At 37.6% G+C, this 13,962-nt stretch overlaps 1 protein-coding gene across 2 annotated transcripts in view; it reads left to right on the top strand.

The window, feature by feature from the left end:
- ZBTB11 (zinc finger and BTB domain containing 11) overlaps positions 1-13,510 on the top strand; it is a 32,570-nt gene extending 19,060 nt beyond the window's left edge. For both annotated transcript variants that reach the window (XM_025415745.3, XM_025415754.3), the window contains exons 4-11: positions 1,177-2,021; positions 2,265-2,444; positions 4,925-5,170; positions 6,496-6,640; positions 7,326-7,443; positions 10,313-10,471; positions 10,588-10,763; positions 11,333-13,510. In XM_025415745.3, coding sequence (XP_025271530.1) covers positions 1,177-2,021; positions 2,265-2,444; positions 4,925-5,170; positions 6,496-6,640; positions 7,326-7,443; positions 10,313-10,471; positions 10,588-10,763; positions 11,333-11,850 — 2,387 coding nt within the window. In that variant the 3' untranslated portion in view covers positions 11,851-13,510. The remainder of the gene's footprint in view (positions 1-1,176; positions 2,022-2,264; positions 2,445-4,924; positions 5,171-6,495; positions 6,641-7,325; positions 7,444-10,312; positions 10,472-10,587; positions 10,764-11,332) is intronic.
- The last annotated feature ends 452 nt before the right edge of the window (positions 13,511-13,962 follow it).

The following is a 13,962-nucleotide window of genomic DNA, read 5'->3' as shown; positions in this document are numbered from 1 at the left end:
TAAGGCTTCCTTTCTTTTTCTCCATCATTTATCTGCTGATCTAAAAGGAGTATGTTTTATGTGCCTTGAGTCCAAACTGAAAAATATAACAAATGTGAGTTTTTAAAAGGTTGCTTTGTCTCTGTGTTTTGGTAGAAGATCTTCAAGATAAATTATAACATAAGAAAAGCAAGGCACGGGGCAGTGTATATAATATGCTACCTACTGTAAGAAGGGGGAATAAGATTATTTGCTTAACTGCATAAAGAAGCTCTGGAAAGCTGTACAGCTTCTTAATCATACTGGTTGTGGAGATGGAGTTGGACTTAGCACTGTTACATCTTCTGATTTTTGGATCTTATTAATGGCTTTTGAAAGTGATGTATTGTGAACTTAGAAATAACTGCTTTTATTTTCTCACGTAAAATAAGCATGTCATACCTCATGGGATAGTAATTATCTCCTTCCTTAGACCAGGAATAGGTAAACTATAGCCCAAAGGGGCAATCCTCTCTTCCCTCACTTTTAAATAAAGTCCTGTTGGAACACAGCCATGCTCATTTGTGTACATACTATCTTTGGCCACTCTTTTCTTTACAGTGGCAGAGTTGAGTAGTTGAAATACACCTTACAGCCTGCAGTAATTATTATCTGATTCTTGACAGAAAAATTTTGCTAATGCCCCTGTGCTAGATCTTGTCCTTAGATTTTCAGTAGTTTAGCACTTTGTTCACAATCATATTTTTATATGGACTTCTATTATTAAAATATACAGTTATACTTAACAGAAGTGAGGTTAGGGGACAGGTTGGTTGAACCCTGCCTACTCACCTGCCTCCCTCTCTTTTTTTACCCTCCATTCTCCAGCAGCTGTTTCTTGAGGGGAATTTGAGGAACCCCCGGGGTTCTAAGGAGTACAGTTTGAAAATGACTGCCTTACAACAACTCTTTGAGGTAGTAAGTCTGATATTATTTTCTATTTTAGGTATTGAGAGACTCGGCTCATAGAAGTGAGTTAGTCAAGGCTTATTAAGCAACCAGAACACAAAACAAATCCAGAGTGTTTAATTGCAGAATAAATGGTCATGTTTGTTTTTATATTTTATTTTAAATTGTCATAATCATGTAGTTGTTTTTCTAAGGTGTTTTAGTAGTTATTTAACTTTTTTGTACCCTCATTTTATTTGTTCCATGTAGGTTTTTGTAAGGCAAGCTTCCTTCCTTTATTGGAATTTGCCTATACTTCCGTGCTAAGTTTTGACTTCTGTAGCATGGCTGATGTAGCCATCTTGGCTCGTCATCTTTTCATGTCGGAAGTTTTAGAAATCTGTGAAAGTGTACATAAACTAATGGAAGAGAAGCAGTTAACGGTATATAAGAAGGGTGAAGTCCAAACGGTTGCATCTACCCAGGACTTACCAGAGCAGAATGGAGTTACTACACCTCCTGCGGCTAGCAGCGAGGGAACCACAACAACATTATCTACTGAACTTGGGGATTGTGAAATTGTACTACTGGTGAATGGAGAATTGCCAGAAGCTGAGCAGAATGGAGAGCCGGGACAACACCCTGAAGCCCAGGCTTCTTCAGAGACTCCAGCCAGTGTGTCACCTGCAGGCTGTATAACTGGTGCCCATCCTCAAATGGAGTCTGTGGATTTAGCAACAAAAAACAGTGAGACAGAACTAGAAACTTTAGGTAGCGGGGAAGACAGCACAGTTTCTGATACTCACCCCAAACTTTCAGAAGAGAATGTAATCAGTAGCTGTCCAGAAAACAATGATATGGGAAATGGCACATCACCTGAAAATATCTGTGCTGAAGACATTCCAGAGCATATGCAGAACCTTGGCCAGTCTTTGAAAGACCAGGAAAATCTGGTTGCACTGGCAGCAAAGACAGACCTCGGCCCTGATGATGAAACCTACAGAAGCAGGCTTCGGCAGCGTTCTGTTAATGAAGGGGGATACATCCGACTGCACAAAGGAATGGAGAAAAAGCTACAGAAACGGAAAGCCATTCCCAAATCAGCAGTTCAGCAGGTATGATGGAGAGGTGACCTTTGTGATTTTAGTTCAAGTCAAAAGCATTCTATTCATAAACTTAATATCTATCATGAAAATTATTTGAGGAGGAAAGGGCCGTAGGTGCAGGAAAGCAACCTAATGTTTTAAATACCAATATTAACAAAATATTATCAATTTGAAATATTACAACATGATTCGTGGCTTTAAAAATTAAAAGGAATATATTTACTTAGAATGTGCTTTCTGTCCCTTAATTAGGTAGCCCAGAAATTAGTTCAAAGAGGGAAGAAGATGAAACAACCAAAAAGAGATACTAAAGAGAATCCTGAAGAAGCAGCATCCCATAAGTGTGGGGAATGTGGAATGGTTTTTCAGAGACGATATGCTCTTATAATGCACACACTGAAACATGAAAGAGCTAGAGATTACAAATGTCCAGTAAGTAATTGGGAAGCTAATTGAAGATGGTCTAACTCCATGATGACTAGAATCTAGTTTACTGCTTCATTGTTATTCTAGTACTTATATATTCTCTCAGTGTTCTCTGTCTCCCTTATATTGCAATGTTAGAGTCATCTTCTGATTTGTATTATGTCATTTCTTTGGCCCCCTCCACCCCCAAAATCCCACAAAAAAACAGTGATGTATCTTTGCTTCTTCCTGATATTATTCTAGTAGGACAAGACTGAAATTATCATTTAAAAAAATGTAAGCTCAGGGGCATCTGGCTATCTCAGTCAGTAGAGCATGTGACTCGTGGTCTCGGGTTTGTGAGTTCAAGACCCACATTGAAGGTAGAGATTACTTAAAAGTAAATAAACTTTCAAAAATTGAAAAATAAAAACTCATAGAAGGGTAAAGAGAATAGGAGGGGAAACCTTAGCAACTACTTTCTGGTCCCTGATAAATAGAGGGAATAACTAATTTAGCAGATTTGAATGGGTTCATTCTTGGGCTTTCAGTGGGGAAAGCTAAGAATCTGTCCAAATTGTATAGTAGAACTACCAAATGCCTCAGGAATTAGTGTTGCCAGCCTCCTTTGAAAGTAGAAGTGAGTCTGGTTGTAAGACAGTTGTTAACCAGTTAAATCACCACCACTCCCTCAGCCAAAGATCCGTCTTCTATTTTCTGGGAGAGAGAAAACCATGACTGCTCTGGGGAACACTGTGTACAGTGAGGGTGAATGTACTATACCCAAAACAAGGAAAAAGTAAAACCTTAGGTATTGAGTGTGGAGACCTTTCAAGTTCTCTTTACCTACTCAAGTCCCAGGATGTTAGGAGCCACACCCTCAACCCAAAAGGAAAGAAAGGTTCCTCGCAGATGAGGAATCTGAAGCCCAGTAACAAAGGACCTCGAGAGAGTGCTGACTAAAGCCTGTGGTTAACACCTCCCCACATACCCACCCCACTTATTACAGAAATTCCAGTCCGTTTTTTAACACTCAATTATGAGTCAGTATCAGGAATCATCCATGATAAATTTTTCAAGAAAAAGCAACTTTGAGGGATCTACAAATATAAAAATCTCAGAAAAAATTATAAAAAAGTTAGGAAATGAGAGTAATCTAGAGAATTGGTGTATGATTTCTGATATGCAAATAACACCAAACAGAACATGGAGAGAAGGAAATCATTGGTGCATTAAGGAAAGAATATCAGAATTTAAATTTCCTTGTGAAAAAAGGCACATTAAATACCCAGAACCGTGGATGAAGGTAGATGTATATCAAGATAAATTATGAAATCTTCAGGGGACAAAGAAAAAATCTTATAAATAATGATAGAGGGGGAAAAAAAAGGTAGACTCGTAGAAAAGATAAAGGTCAGATTGGCTTCAGGCTTTTCAGCAGCAACAATGGAAACTAGAAGACAAAGGCACAGTGTCTTTAAAATTCTAAAGGGAAATTATTTCCACCTTAAAATCTGTAGCCAAACTATCAGTTATTTGTGATGGTAGATAAGAACATTTTTAGACATGCAAGATCTCAAAAGTTTTACCTCCCAAACTCCCTTTCTCAGGAAGCTTATTGGCAGAGGTGTTCCAATAAATGAGCAAGACCTGGGAAACCGGGAAACATGGGGGCCAATTCTGCAGAGTCCAAGCATAGGAAACAACCAGTCCAGGTTGGAACAGGACAGAATGCTTGACAGAGATCTCTTTCTTAAGGTGATGTCTTTCAATCTGCTCTCAGTAGACAATTGAGGGAAGGGTTTGGTGATGAATTAGCAGTAAATACAAAGAGAAATAAGTAAAACAGAGAAAGGGAGAATCGTAGTGTACTATGTGGCCCAGCTGTAATAATAACTACATCATGGAAAAAATGTGAACACGGAAATTAGTCAAAACAACGACATAGCTATATTGAGAAAGTAAGGTGATGAGAAGGGTCTGCGTATGTGTAGGGAGTGAAGGGGTGAAGGGAGAGAGCCCCCATCCATTATTCATTCATGTTAGAGTTACCAAGATAAGCATCATGAGAGAGTGAAAAAATACATATAAATAGTAGACCAAAAGAAGAATTTTAGGGACCATCACAGTTCTATCTTTCTACGTTCTCTAACCCCTAGTTTTACTCGAACTAACAACTGCTACTCATATAATGATAGCGTTCTTCTGTCTCTGTGTCCTCCTATTCCTTCTAGACAGACCTAGTTTCCTCATTGTGATGCCTTTTTTTATTGCTTCGCTTACTCCCTCTATGGTTAGATTATGAACCTCTCCAGAGTAGGGGCTGGGTCTTAACACCTCTTGTCCTTATATTTGATTCCTAGCATATTGTCTTTTATATAGTATACTATATGCTATTTTATTGATTTATATGCTTGTAACAAAATGGGAAACTGAAATAAGAGTCAAGTTTCACTTAACATTTGTTAGAGAATTACACTTAGAATTTTATTTACTTTTTTTTGTAGTTGTGTAAAAAACAGTTTCAGTACAGTGCCTCCTTGCGAGCACATCTTATTCGGCATACCAGAAAAGATGCACCCACTTCATCCTCTTCCAATTCTGCATCTAATGAGACATCAGGAACGTCGTCTGAGAAGGGGAGAACCAAAAGAGAATTTATATGTTCCATATGTGGAAGGACATTACCTAAATTATATTCTCTTCGAATACACATGTTAAAGCATACAGGTGTAAAGCCACATGCATGTCAGGTAAAGCCATGAAGTTTATTTTATTATATAAAGAAGATTTGAACTTAACTAGTTATGAGACTGGTTATCTGGAGTCACCCTCACTTCTGTAAAACGTCACAGAATTCTAGGACTTTCTCAGTTTGTTGCTTGGATTAAGGGTGATTCCCAATTGTGTTCTTTATTTTGCTCCTTAATTTGTTGTGATTTGAAATGAATGTATTAGGATGGTCATGAAACTTACTAGGATTCAGAGGATATACTGGGTGAGAATAACCAGTTCATTATTCCATTCATCCCTTTAACCTTCAGCAGGACCAGTCTGGACTGAAAAGGAACCCAAGGCTTAAACAAATCTCCTTAGCAAAAATCCTTCTAAGCTGTGTGTTGTCTAGAGCTGAGGACTGAGACTATCTAAATGCCTAAATAAAACTTCTAGGTAAAGAATCTTGTGATTAACCAGCTCAGAGCTATTTGGAACAGTGAAAATTCTCTAGTAGCCCCTGTAGCCTTGCATATAAGCATGACCCCATTTTTTTCCCCAATGAGACTTTTAATGATTCTCTCCCTACACACACTTTTTTCTTTCTTTCTTTCTTTTTTTTTTTTTTAGCTTTTTATTATAACAGAATAGAGTTGACCCTCATGTACCAGCATCAGTAACTAATCAACACATGGTCAACTGTGTTTTATGCATAACTGTCACTCACTGTCCTACTCCCTCATCCCCTCATGTCTTTTGAAGCCAAGTCCTAAGCATCATTTTATTCATAAATTTTAAAGATAGGCATTAACTGGGCATCTGGTCTTCTAGTGTAGCACTACTCAAAATCTGTGGTCCATGGAAGGTATGTACAGAAATTGAGAGTAGACATCGAGACACTGTCAGGGCAATTGACATCGTGATATTTTTTATCATATTCAACAAAAAAATGGATTGAGGAAAGGAAAAATAAAACCCTAGTTCTTCATCACAGAGAGTTTGAGAAACACTGTTCTAGTTGATGTAGCAAGAAATCAGCATATTTTCTTGATAAAGCTCCTGTGTCTCTTTTAATATAGGTATACTGTTTACTAGTCTGACAAGGACAGTGTGAGGGTCTTTTGTACTGCTTTGAGCTCCAGTGATCACCTGGATGTAAGAAAAGTAGCAATATTTGTTAAGTACTGAGTCAGAAGATGATCAACCAGCTAATACCCTTGACACTTGTTTCAGCTTTCAGTTTGTCATTTTGTTTGTAATTCTTTTTCTTTAAAATGGCATACACTTTCTCTGTCCTCATCCTTCAGCAGCAGCCCTGATTTCTCTTTTTCTATTTTACTGGTTTAAACACCTGTGCTCTTAGGTCTGTGGAAAGACTTTCATCTATAAGCATGGTCTAAAATTACACCAGAGTCTCCATCAGTCACAAAAGCAGTTCCAGTGTGAACTATGTGTTAAGTCATTTGTTACCAAACGGAGTCTTCAAGAACATATGAGTATTCACACAGGTAATGAGAAATTTGTATTGATATAGCTCCACATTATATTATATGCTGTTCTATTGGTTATGCTATAATTACTTTAGAAAATGTATTGATATACTGATGGCTGTATGCGTGCAGTTTTTTATTAATGAAAGTAAGGCTAAAAAGTGTTCTTAAATCTAGTTTTAAGTCTGTCTTAAAGTTGGTGTAAGAATATTCATTGTTTCCCTCAGTGTAGGAAAAAATGTACTGAATATTAAATCGTGCATAATTTAGATCCAGGCACCTAATGAAATAGTCATGCTTTTAAAAAGTTCATTAATACGCAGATGTAACTGCCAGCATGGTATAGGGCTTATCATTTTATTAGAACTTTTAGTCCATATGTAATTATTTTCTAGTGCTTATAGCAGTTAGGTGGAATTTGTTACTCAAGGGTAGATACCGGTTCTAGAACTTGTATTCAACTCTGTACTACTAGAATCTGAGGATTATGCAAGCATGTCACGTTTCTTTGGGTAGTGGTAACTTTGCTAGTGCTGTAGCTGAGAGGAAATAAGAGATTCTGACCTGGTTTGTTCTGAGATGTGGCTGCCAAATGTGATAGCTTCTTTGTCCCCTTGGTAAAGTAAGTTCTGAAGTAGGACATAAAGTATTCTGTTGGAAAACACCTGATTGTTGGATTTGTGATCTTTTTTATCTTTTATAGGTGAGTCCAAGTACCTCTGCTCAGTTTGTGGAAAGTCTTTTCATAGGGGCTCTGGACTCAGCAAGCACCTAAAGAAACACCAGCCAAAGCCTGAAGTTCGAGGCTATCATTGTACTCAGTAAGTATTTCATAAACAAACTGTTAAATTTTCTGTGTTCCTAGTAGGTCTACTTGAAAGTCATTTTCAAAAGAAAATATTTGAGATAACTCTAGTCTCTAGCACTATTGTGTAATTGAAATTTGCTAAGGGAGTGGAACTTAAACACATATATATACGTATATCTAATGTGATGGGTACATGAATTAACTAGATAGGAGGAATCTTTTCACAGTGGATACATTTATCAAACCATTATGTACATTTTAAATATCTTACAGTTTTGTCAGTTATACCTTAATAAAGCTAAAAAAAATACAAGGAAATGTTTGAAGATAATATTGAATTGTTATTTATTCTTTTTGTTATTTATTCTTGATTTGGATCAGTCTTTTTTTCTTCTTTTTGCTTAGGTGTTGATATTTATGGTTTTTTAGTTTTATTTAGAAATCACCATACCACATCACTCACTTAAAATAATTTAAAGATATTTTTCAAATGTAATTACCTGGAGATGGAGACTATAAGAAAGGTTTCCAGTGCAAGCGAGAGATTTTTTGCTAGGCAGTTTGTCTAAGGTGCTGGGCTGTCTGCTAGTTTTTTCCCTTTTCAGACTTTTTCTTTTCCAAAGCCTCTTGAGACCTCTTTTGTTTTTTTTTTTGTTTTGTTTTGTTTTGTTTTTAAGATTTATTTATTTATTCATGAGAGACCAAGATTGAGAGAGAGGCAGGGACACAGGCAGAGAGAGAGGTAGCTCCCTGCAGGGAGCCCAACATGGGACTCAATCCTGGGACTCCAGGATCAGGCCCCTGGGCTGAAGGCAGACGCTCAACCACTGAGCCACCCAGGCATTCCGAGACCTCTTTTATAATTGAGATAAAGCTCAATATAAAATTCATCATTTCAAAATGTCTAATCCACTGACTTTTAGTACATTTAATACATTGTGCAATTAGATATCACCATTGTCTAATTCCAGAATGCCTTCAACACTCAGCCAAGCTGTTAACAACTCTATTTTGGTTTTCTCTTCTGTTGGTGCAGAGTCAGCCAGAGATGAGAGCTCAGGGCCTTCTCAGGTCTTTTCTTTTTTTTTTTTTTCCCTCAGGTCTTTTCTAACTATGTTTTGCCCTGGACAAGTGTGTGGATCTCAGTTCCTGGGAATCTGAGAGTTTTCCAAAGCCCCCATTCTATCACCATTTCATTCCCCAGGCTTTTTTCCCAAGCTCTTGGTTTATATATTGTTTGAACCAAACTGTTATTCCTTGCCCAGTGCAGAGGCAAATACATTTGCCTTTAAATGTTTTCAACAGACTTCTCCTTTCCACCCCCAAGTCCTCAGCCCTGATAGAGTTGGGTGAACAAAATGGCAGGCTCTTTGAGGGGATCTTTCAGGGAGTCACCAGGTCGGTTAAGAGAGACAATCACAGTTCTTTGAGAAAAGTCCCTTGGGCACTAGGAACCCCTGGTGGGAATGCAGTCTTCATGGCTGCTTCCGAACTGAGGCAGGGAATGGGACCAAGGCAAGTTCAAATGCTACAAAATTCTCTTACCAAGATTTAATGATTTTTTTTTTTATTATTATATGTTTGCCTGGTCGCTGTATACTTCTAAGCACTTTCAGAGTTCCGGTAAAATTGATTCTCATAGTTTGGGCCAGTTTTGTGGAGCGGTGGGCTTGTGGGGTTCCTGACTGCCATTTTTGCTGATGTCACTTTAATTGGTCTTATTATATAAAACAAGTATATTTTATTACCAATAGATTTTTAGTTGCAAGTGAGAGAAAACCCAACCTAAACTGGCTTCAATGAAAGGTAAAGTCTAGGAGTCTGAATGGTTTAATGTAAACTAGATTCACATTCATTAGCACTTGGTGTCTCCAAGGCTCTCTGGACAAGGCAGTAGCAATGGTTTCAGCCTCACATCTTCACTCCCGAATCCTCAAGCTGCTTTTTTGGTAATTCCTAGCTAGGTTCTGAGATCCATATCCATTGGATCTGGTTAAGTCCTTTGATTATCCCTAATCAGTAATTACAGCCAAGGGAATGCTGTGCTCTGATTGACTTAGGCCTGAGGCAGTTGCTTCACCCTATGGTCTACAGTGAGGCCTACTCCAAACACATGGACAGAGAACGGGAGAGAGTAAAAAGGGGGATCAGAGGGGGCATAAGGGAGAAACAAAACAAATGTCTTATATAACAGCCTTTGAGAGCTCTGCATGGTTCATTCTAAAATGTTTGTAGTACTAGAAACAAAAAGAAGGGGAAAAAAAGAGGGAGGCAAACCAAGAAACAGACTCTTAACTATAGAACTGAAGGTTGCGGGAGGAGAGGTGCTTCGGGGATGGATCAAATAGGTGATGGGCATTAAGGAGGGCACTTGTTAATGTTGAGCGCTGGGTAGTATATGGAAGTGTTGAGTCACTATATTGTACACCTGAAATTATGTTACTAACTGGAGTTTAAATAAAAACTTTAAAAAATGTTTCCAGTACTTCAGAGCTAAAAGAAGTTAAAACCCTGAAGCCTTATTGCAAGATTGGAATAGTAGGTGAATTCTTGTGTTTTCATTTGGGATCATTTTGTACAGTTCTAGCAACCCAAGTCTTGGAAATCTGTTTTAAAAGAATAATAAAGTGGGATCCCTGGGTGGCACAGCAGTTTGGCGCTGGCCTTTGGCCCAGGGCGCGATCCTGGAGACCCGGGATCGAATCCCACGTCGGGCTCCCGGTGCATGGAGCCTGCTTCTCCCTCTGCCTGTGTCTCTGCCTCTCTCTCTCTCTGTGTGTGTGACTATCATAAATAAATAAAAATTTTTTAAAAAAATAAAAAAATAAAAATAAAAGAATAATAAAGTGATCTGATTGAGTGCTTGAACTTTATTGTTGCAGATGTGAAAAAAGTTTCTTTGAAGCTAGAGATCTTCGTCAGCACATGAACAAACATCTCGGTGTGAAGCCATTCCAGTGCCAATTTTGTGATAAGTGCTATAGCTGGAAGAAAGATTGGTATTCCCATGTGAAGTCTCATTCTGTCACTGAGCCTTACAGGTAGAAAAATTTGAGCAGGATCTGAACTTAATTGAGATGTATGTGTACCTGTATTAATTCTTTTGGATGCTGTTGCTTTGGAAAAAAATAATTTAGGTTTTTCCTCCCTATTATAGGTGTAATATATGTGGCAAAGAATTTTATGAGAAAGCATTGTTCAGAAGACATGTAAAGAAAGCTACCCATGGAAAAAAAGGAAGAGCAAAGCAGAACCTGGAACGGGTGTGTGAACAATGTGGAAGGAAATTCACTCAGCTAAGAGAGTATAGGAGACACATGAACAACCATGAAGGTAACTGTACCTAAATTATGTATATATTGAAATAGAATAAAAAGCCAACCCAGTAGTGGGTGTCCTTTTACCAGCCCTCTTGCCTGTTACCTCACCTTCCTTTGATAAGAGTTGAAGCTCATATCATGTAATATTTATTCAAGTGATCGAGGTGATACTGAACCTGGGTACCTAGTGGTTGCATATGTAGATAGTTTCCTTTTTTTTAAGTGAGCTTAATATTCTAGGTCAACATTTTTATGCTGAATTGGACTATTCAGAGTACTATTCAGGGTATTTCCTTACCCTAAGATTATAAGATTGCAGGGAAGGCTATCGAGACTATGCCTGGAAAACTCAAAATTGTCTGTCAATAACTTCTTTTATTGGAAACACGTCTGGAGAGATTAGAGTGCAGAATCTAGTTTATTCTACGGTACAGCATTAAGGTCCTGAATAAAAGATTGCCAGGTCCACATAGAAAGGGCTGTGGGTGGCTGTACTTAGAACCATTATATATCAGGGAACGTCACTGTATTTCGTACCTTACCACACGCATCTCTCTCTCTCCGCCCCCCTCCCTTTAATAGGAGTTAAGCCATTTGAATGCTTAACCTGTGGAGTAGCTTGGGCTGACGCCCGATCTCTAAAGCGCCACGTCAGAACACATACTGGCGAACGGCCCTACGTCTGCCCCGTATGTAGCGAAGCCTACATAGATGCTCGGACGCTCCGTAAACACATGACTAAGTTCCACAGAGATTATGTGCCTTGCAAAATTATGCTGGAAAAAGATACCCTTCAGTTTCATAACCAAGGAACTCAAGTGGAACATGCCGTTAGCATCTTAACAGCAGATATGCAGGAACAGGAAAGCAGTGGTCCTCAAGAACTCGAAACTGTGGTAGTGACCGGAGAAACCATGGAAGCGCTCGAAGCTGTCGCGGCTACAGAAGAGTGTCCATCAGTATCTACACTTTCTGACCAAAGTATTATGCAAGTGGTTAATTATGTGCTGGCACAACAGCAGGGACAGAAGCTGTCGGAAGTCGCAGAAGCTATTCAAACTGTTGAAGTGGAGGTGGCCCATATTTCGGAAGCAGAATGAAGGCAGTAATGGAGATAAGAGAAGTGACGTGTATACTGAACTCACAGAACATTTGTTTACAGGACTGTGTGACTCTGCCTAGATTTTGTATGTCAAGGTTCTGGGCTGTTTGGTGAGGTTTTAACATTTCTGAACGGTTTGTCTGGCTAATGGGTTCTGTTGAAAAGTCCATTTACTGTAAAGAAATTGAAAACAAGTGTACTTGGTGGCATTGGTTTATCATGGTGTACTTTTTATGAATTAATGTTTATAAAGGACTGTACTAAATTAAAATCTATATAGTTTCACTTGCATTTTGACATTATTACATACTTTGAGTTTAAAAGGCTGCACTAGTCAGATCTTCTTCTCTTTTATTATCAAAATAGAGAGGTTTGTGATTTCATTTGCCCTGTTTATAGGTTGAAAAAAAATTCTAATATAAAGCATTTTAGTAGGATGCATAGGTATATTACATTTTTAAAATGCTTCAAATCTGTGATTCTTGACTTACTATTTATTTTAACCCCTTATAAGTCAGGGATTTATTCTATTTTAAAGCACTTAATGAGTTACATGTTGTAATCAAGTTTGCACAGTATACTTAATCTGTATGGGGAACCCTTAAATAAATAGCTGATTTTTTAAATGCCATTAAAATGCATGAAATGCCTATTAAAGCCTTACTATATACTATCTCTTCAAGGCAAGTAAATTGACCATGAGCAAAGGACACTGTTACTAAACACTGTTGATGGGAAATTTCTCCTTGATAACATGGGACAATGAATGAAAAAAAAATAATCTTCTTTTGCTGAAGAATGAACAAGTTAAAACTAGATTTCATATGTTTGCAGCTTTTGTATCATGTTTAATTGTTCAATTTTGTTGAAAAACTGCAATTTAGAAATAGGATAGCAATATAGACCTCTACAGCGGTCCTGTGGATACCCTATAATTGTCAAGGAACTTCAAAATATTGAAAAGTCTTCAATTCAGCCCTCATTTTAGTATACGACTTAAAGAAGTTAATTGATTATGCTCCACCAAATTGTCGAAAGTAAATTATTTTTAAAAGTTACCTGAGAATTATATTTATTTGTGTGTTTGATTTTTTTTTTTTAATTCCCACTCCTAGAAGCTATCCAGTTTTCTGATCTTCAAAATAACTGTGGGAAACTACCACTCAAACTATAATTGTTAGGATTAAACTTTTTAAATATTAGAAGCTAATATAAGGTATAAAAATGAAGATATAAGCAAATCACATGTAAATCATTCCTAAAGCACAAGAAAAGAATGTGCCTTGATGTACATATATTAAGATACTTACTCCAGTTTACTTTAAAAAAATGGCTTAAAAAATAAATAAATGTGATGCCATGCATGCATTATACCTGCATATGTAATATTTGCATTTGCAAATTTCCCATTGTTTCTGTAGCTGTGTGGCTGACTTTCTATTTTAAGTGAATTGACATACAGTCTATGACTTCATAATGGCTGCTTGTTCATCGTACCTTTCAGTTAGTGAAAATGTATTTCAACCCAGCTCAAATTTGGAATTGTCTTTTATGTTCCATCTTCACTGTTGTTACTAGATTTAGTTAATTGTATGAGACCATTAATGTATGTCAAAAATATGTAAATAAAAGATGTTGAATCTTGTTTAAAAGCATAAGCTTCAGAGTTGAGCTTGTCACTTTGTAAATCACTTGCTGTATTATTTGATATGTTATTGAACCTAATCCATTATTAAAGGGAAGGGGAATTGAATACATTAAAAAGTAAACACTGGGTGGAAACATAATAATGTTAAAACTTCGTTCCCATAAGCAATTTTACCCCCAAATTGAAACCTGTGTGATTTACTGCCCACTTTGTGTCCGGCTGGCTTAGTCGGTAGAGAATGTATGTGACTCTCTAGTCTTGAGGTTGGGAGTTTGAGCCCCATGTTGGGCATGGAGATTACTTTTTTAAAAATGTGTAGAATTACATAAATTACATGCAGAAACAAGTGTTAGGGTGCCGAGAACTCAGTTCCCCATTGCCATGGGGGAAGCTTCTAGGTTTAATTTGCAGTTCCCATTTAGAAACGTGTTGCTTTGTTGCCAGGTGGCTTTCCCCTAATCG

The sequence above is a fragment of the Canis lupus genome, chromosome 33, assembly GCF_003254725.2.
Source record: "Canis lupus dingo isolate Sandy chromosome 33, ASM325472v2, whole genome shotgun sequence".
In the NCBI taxonomy this organism is placed as follows: Eukaryota; Metazoa; Chordata; class Mammalia; order Carnivora; family Canidae; genus Canis; species Canis lupus.
Note: the sequence above shows the minus strand (reverse complement) of the source record. Positions and strands in the feature narration are given on the sequence as shown.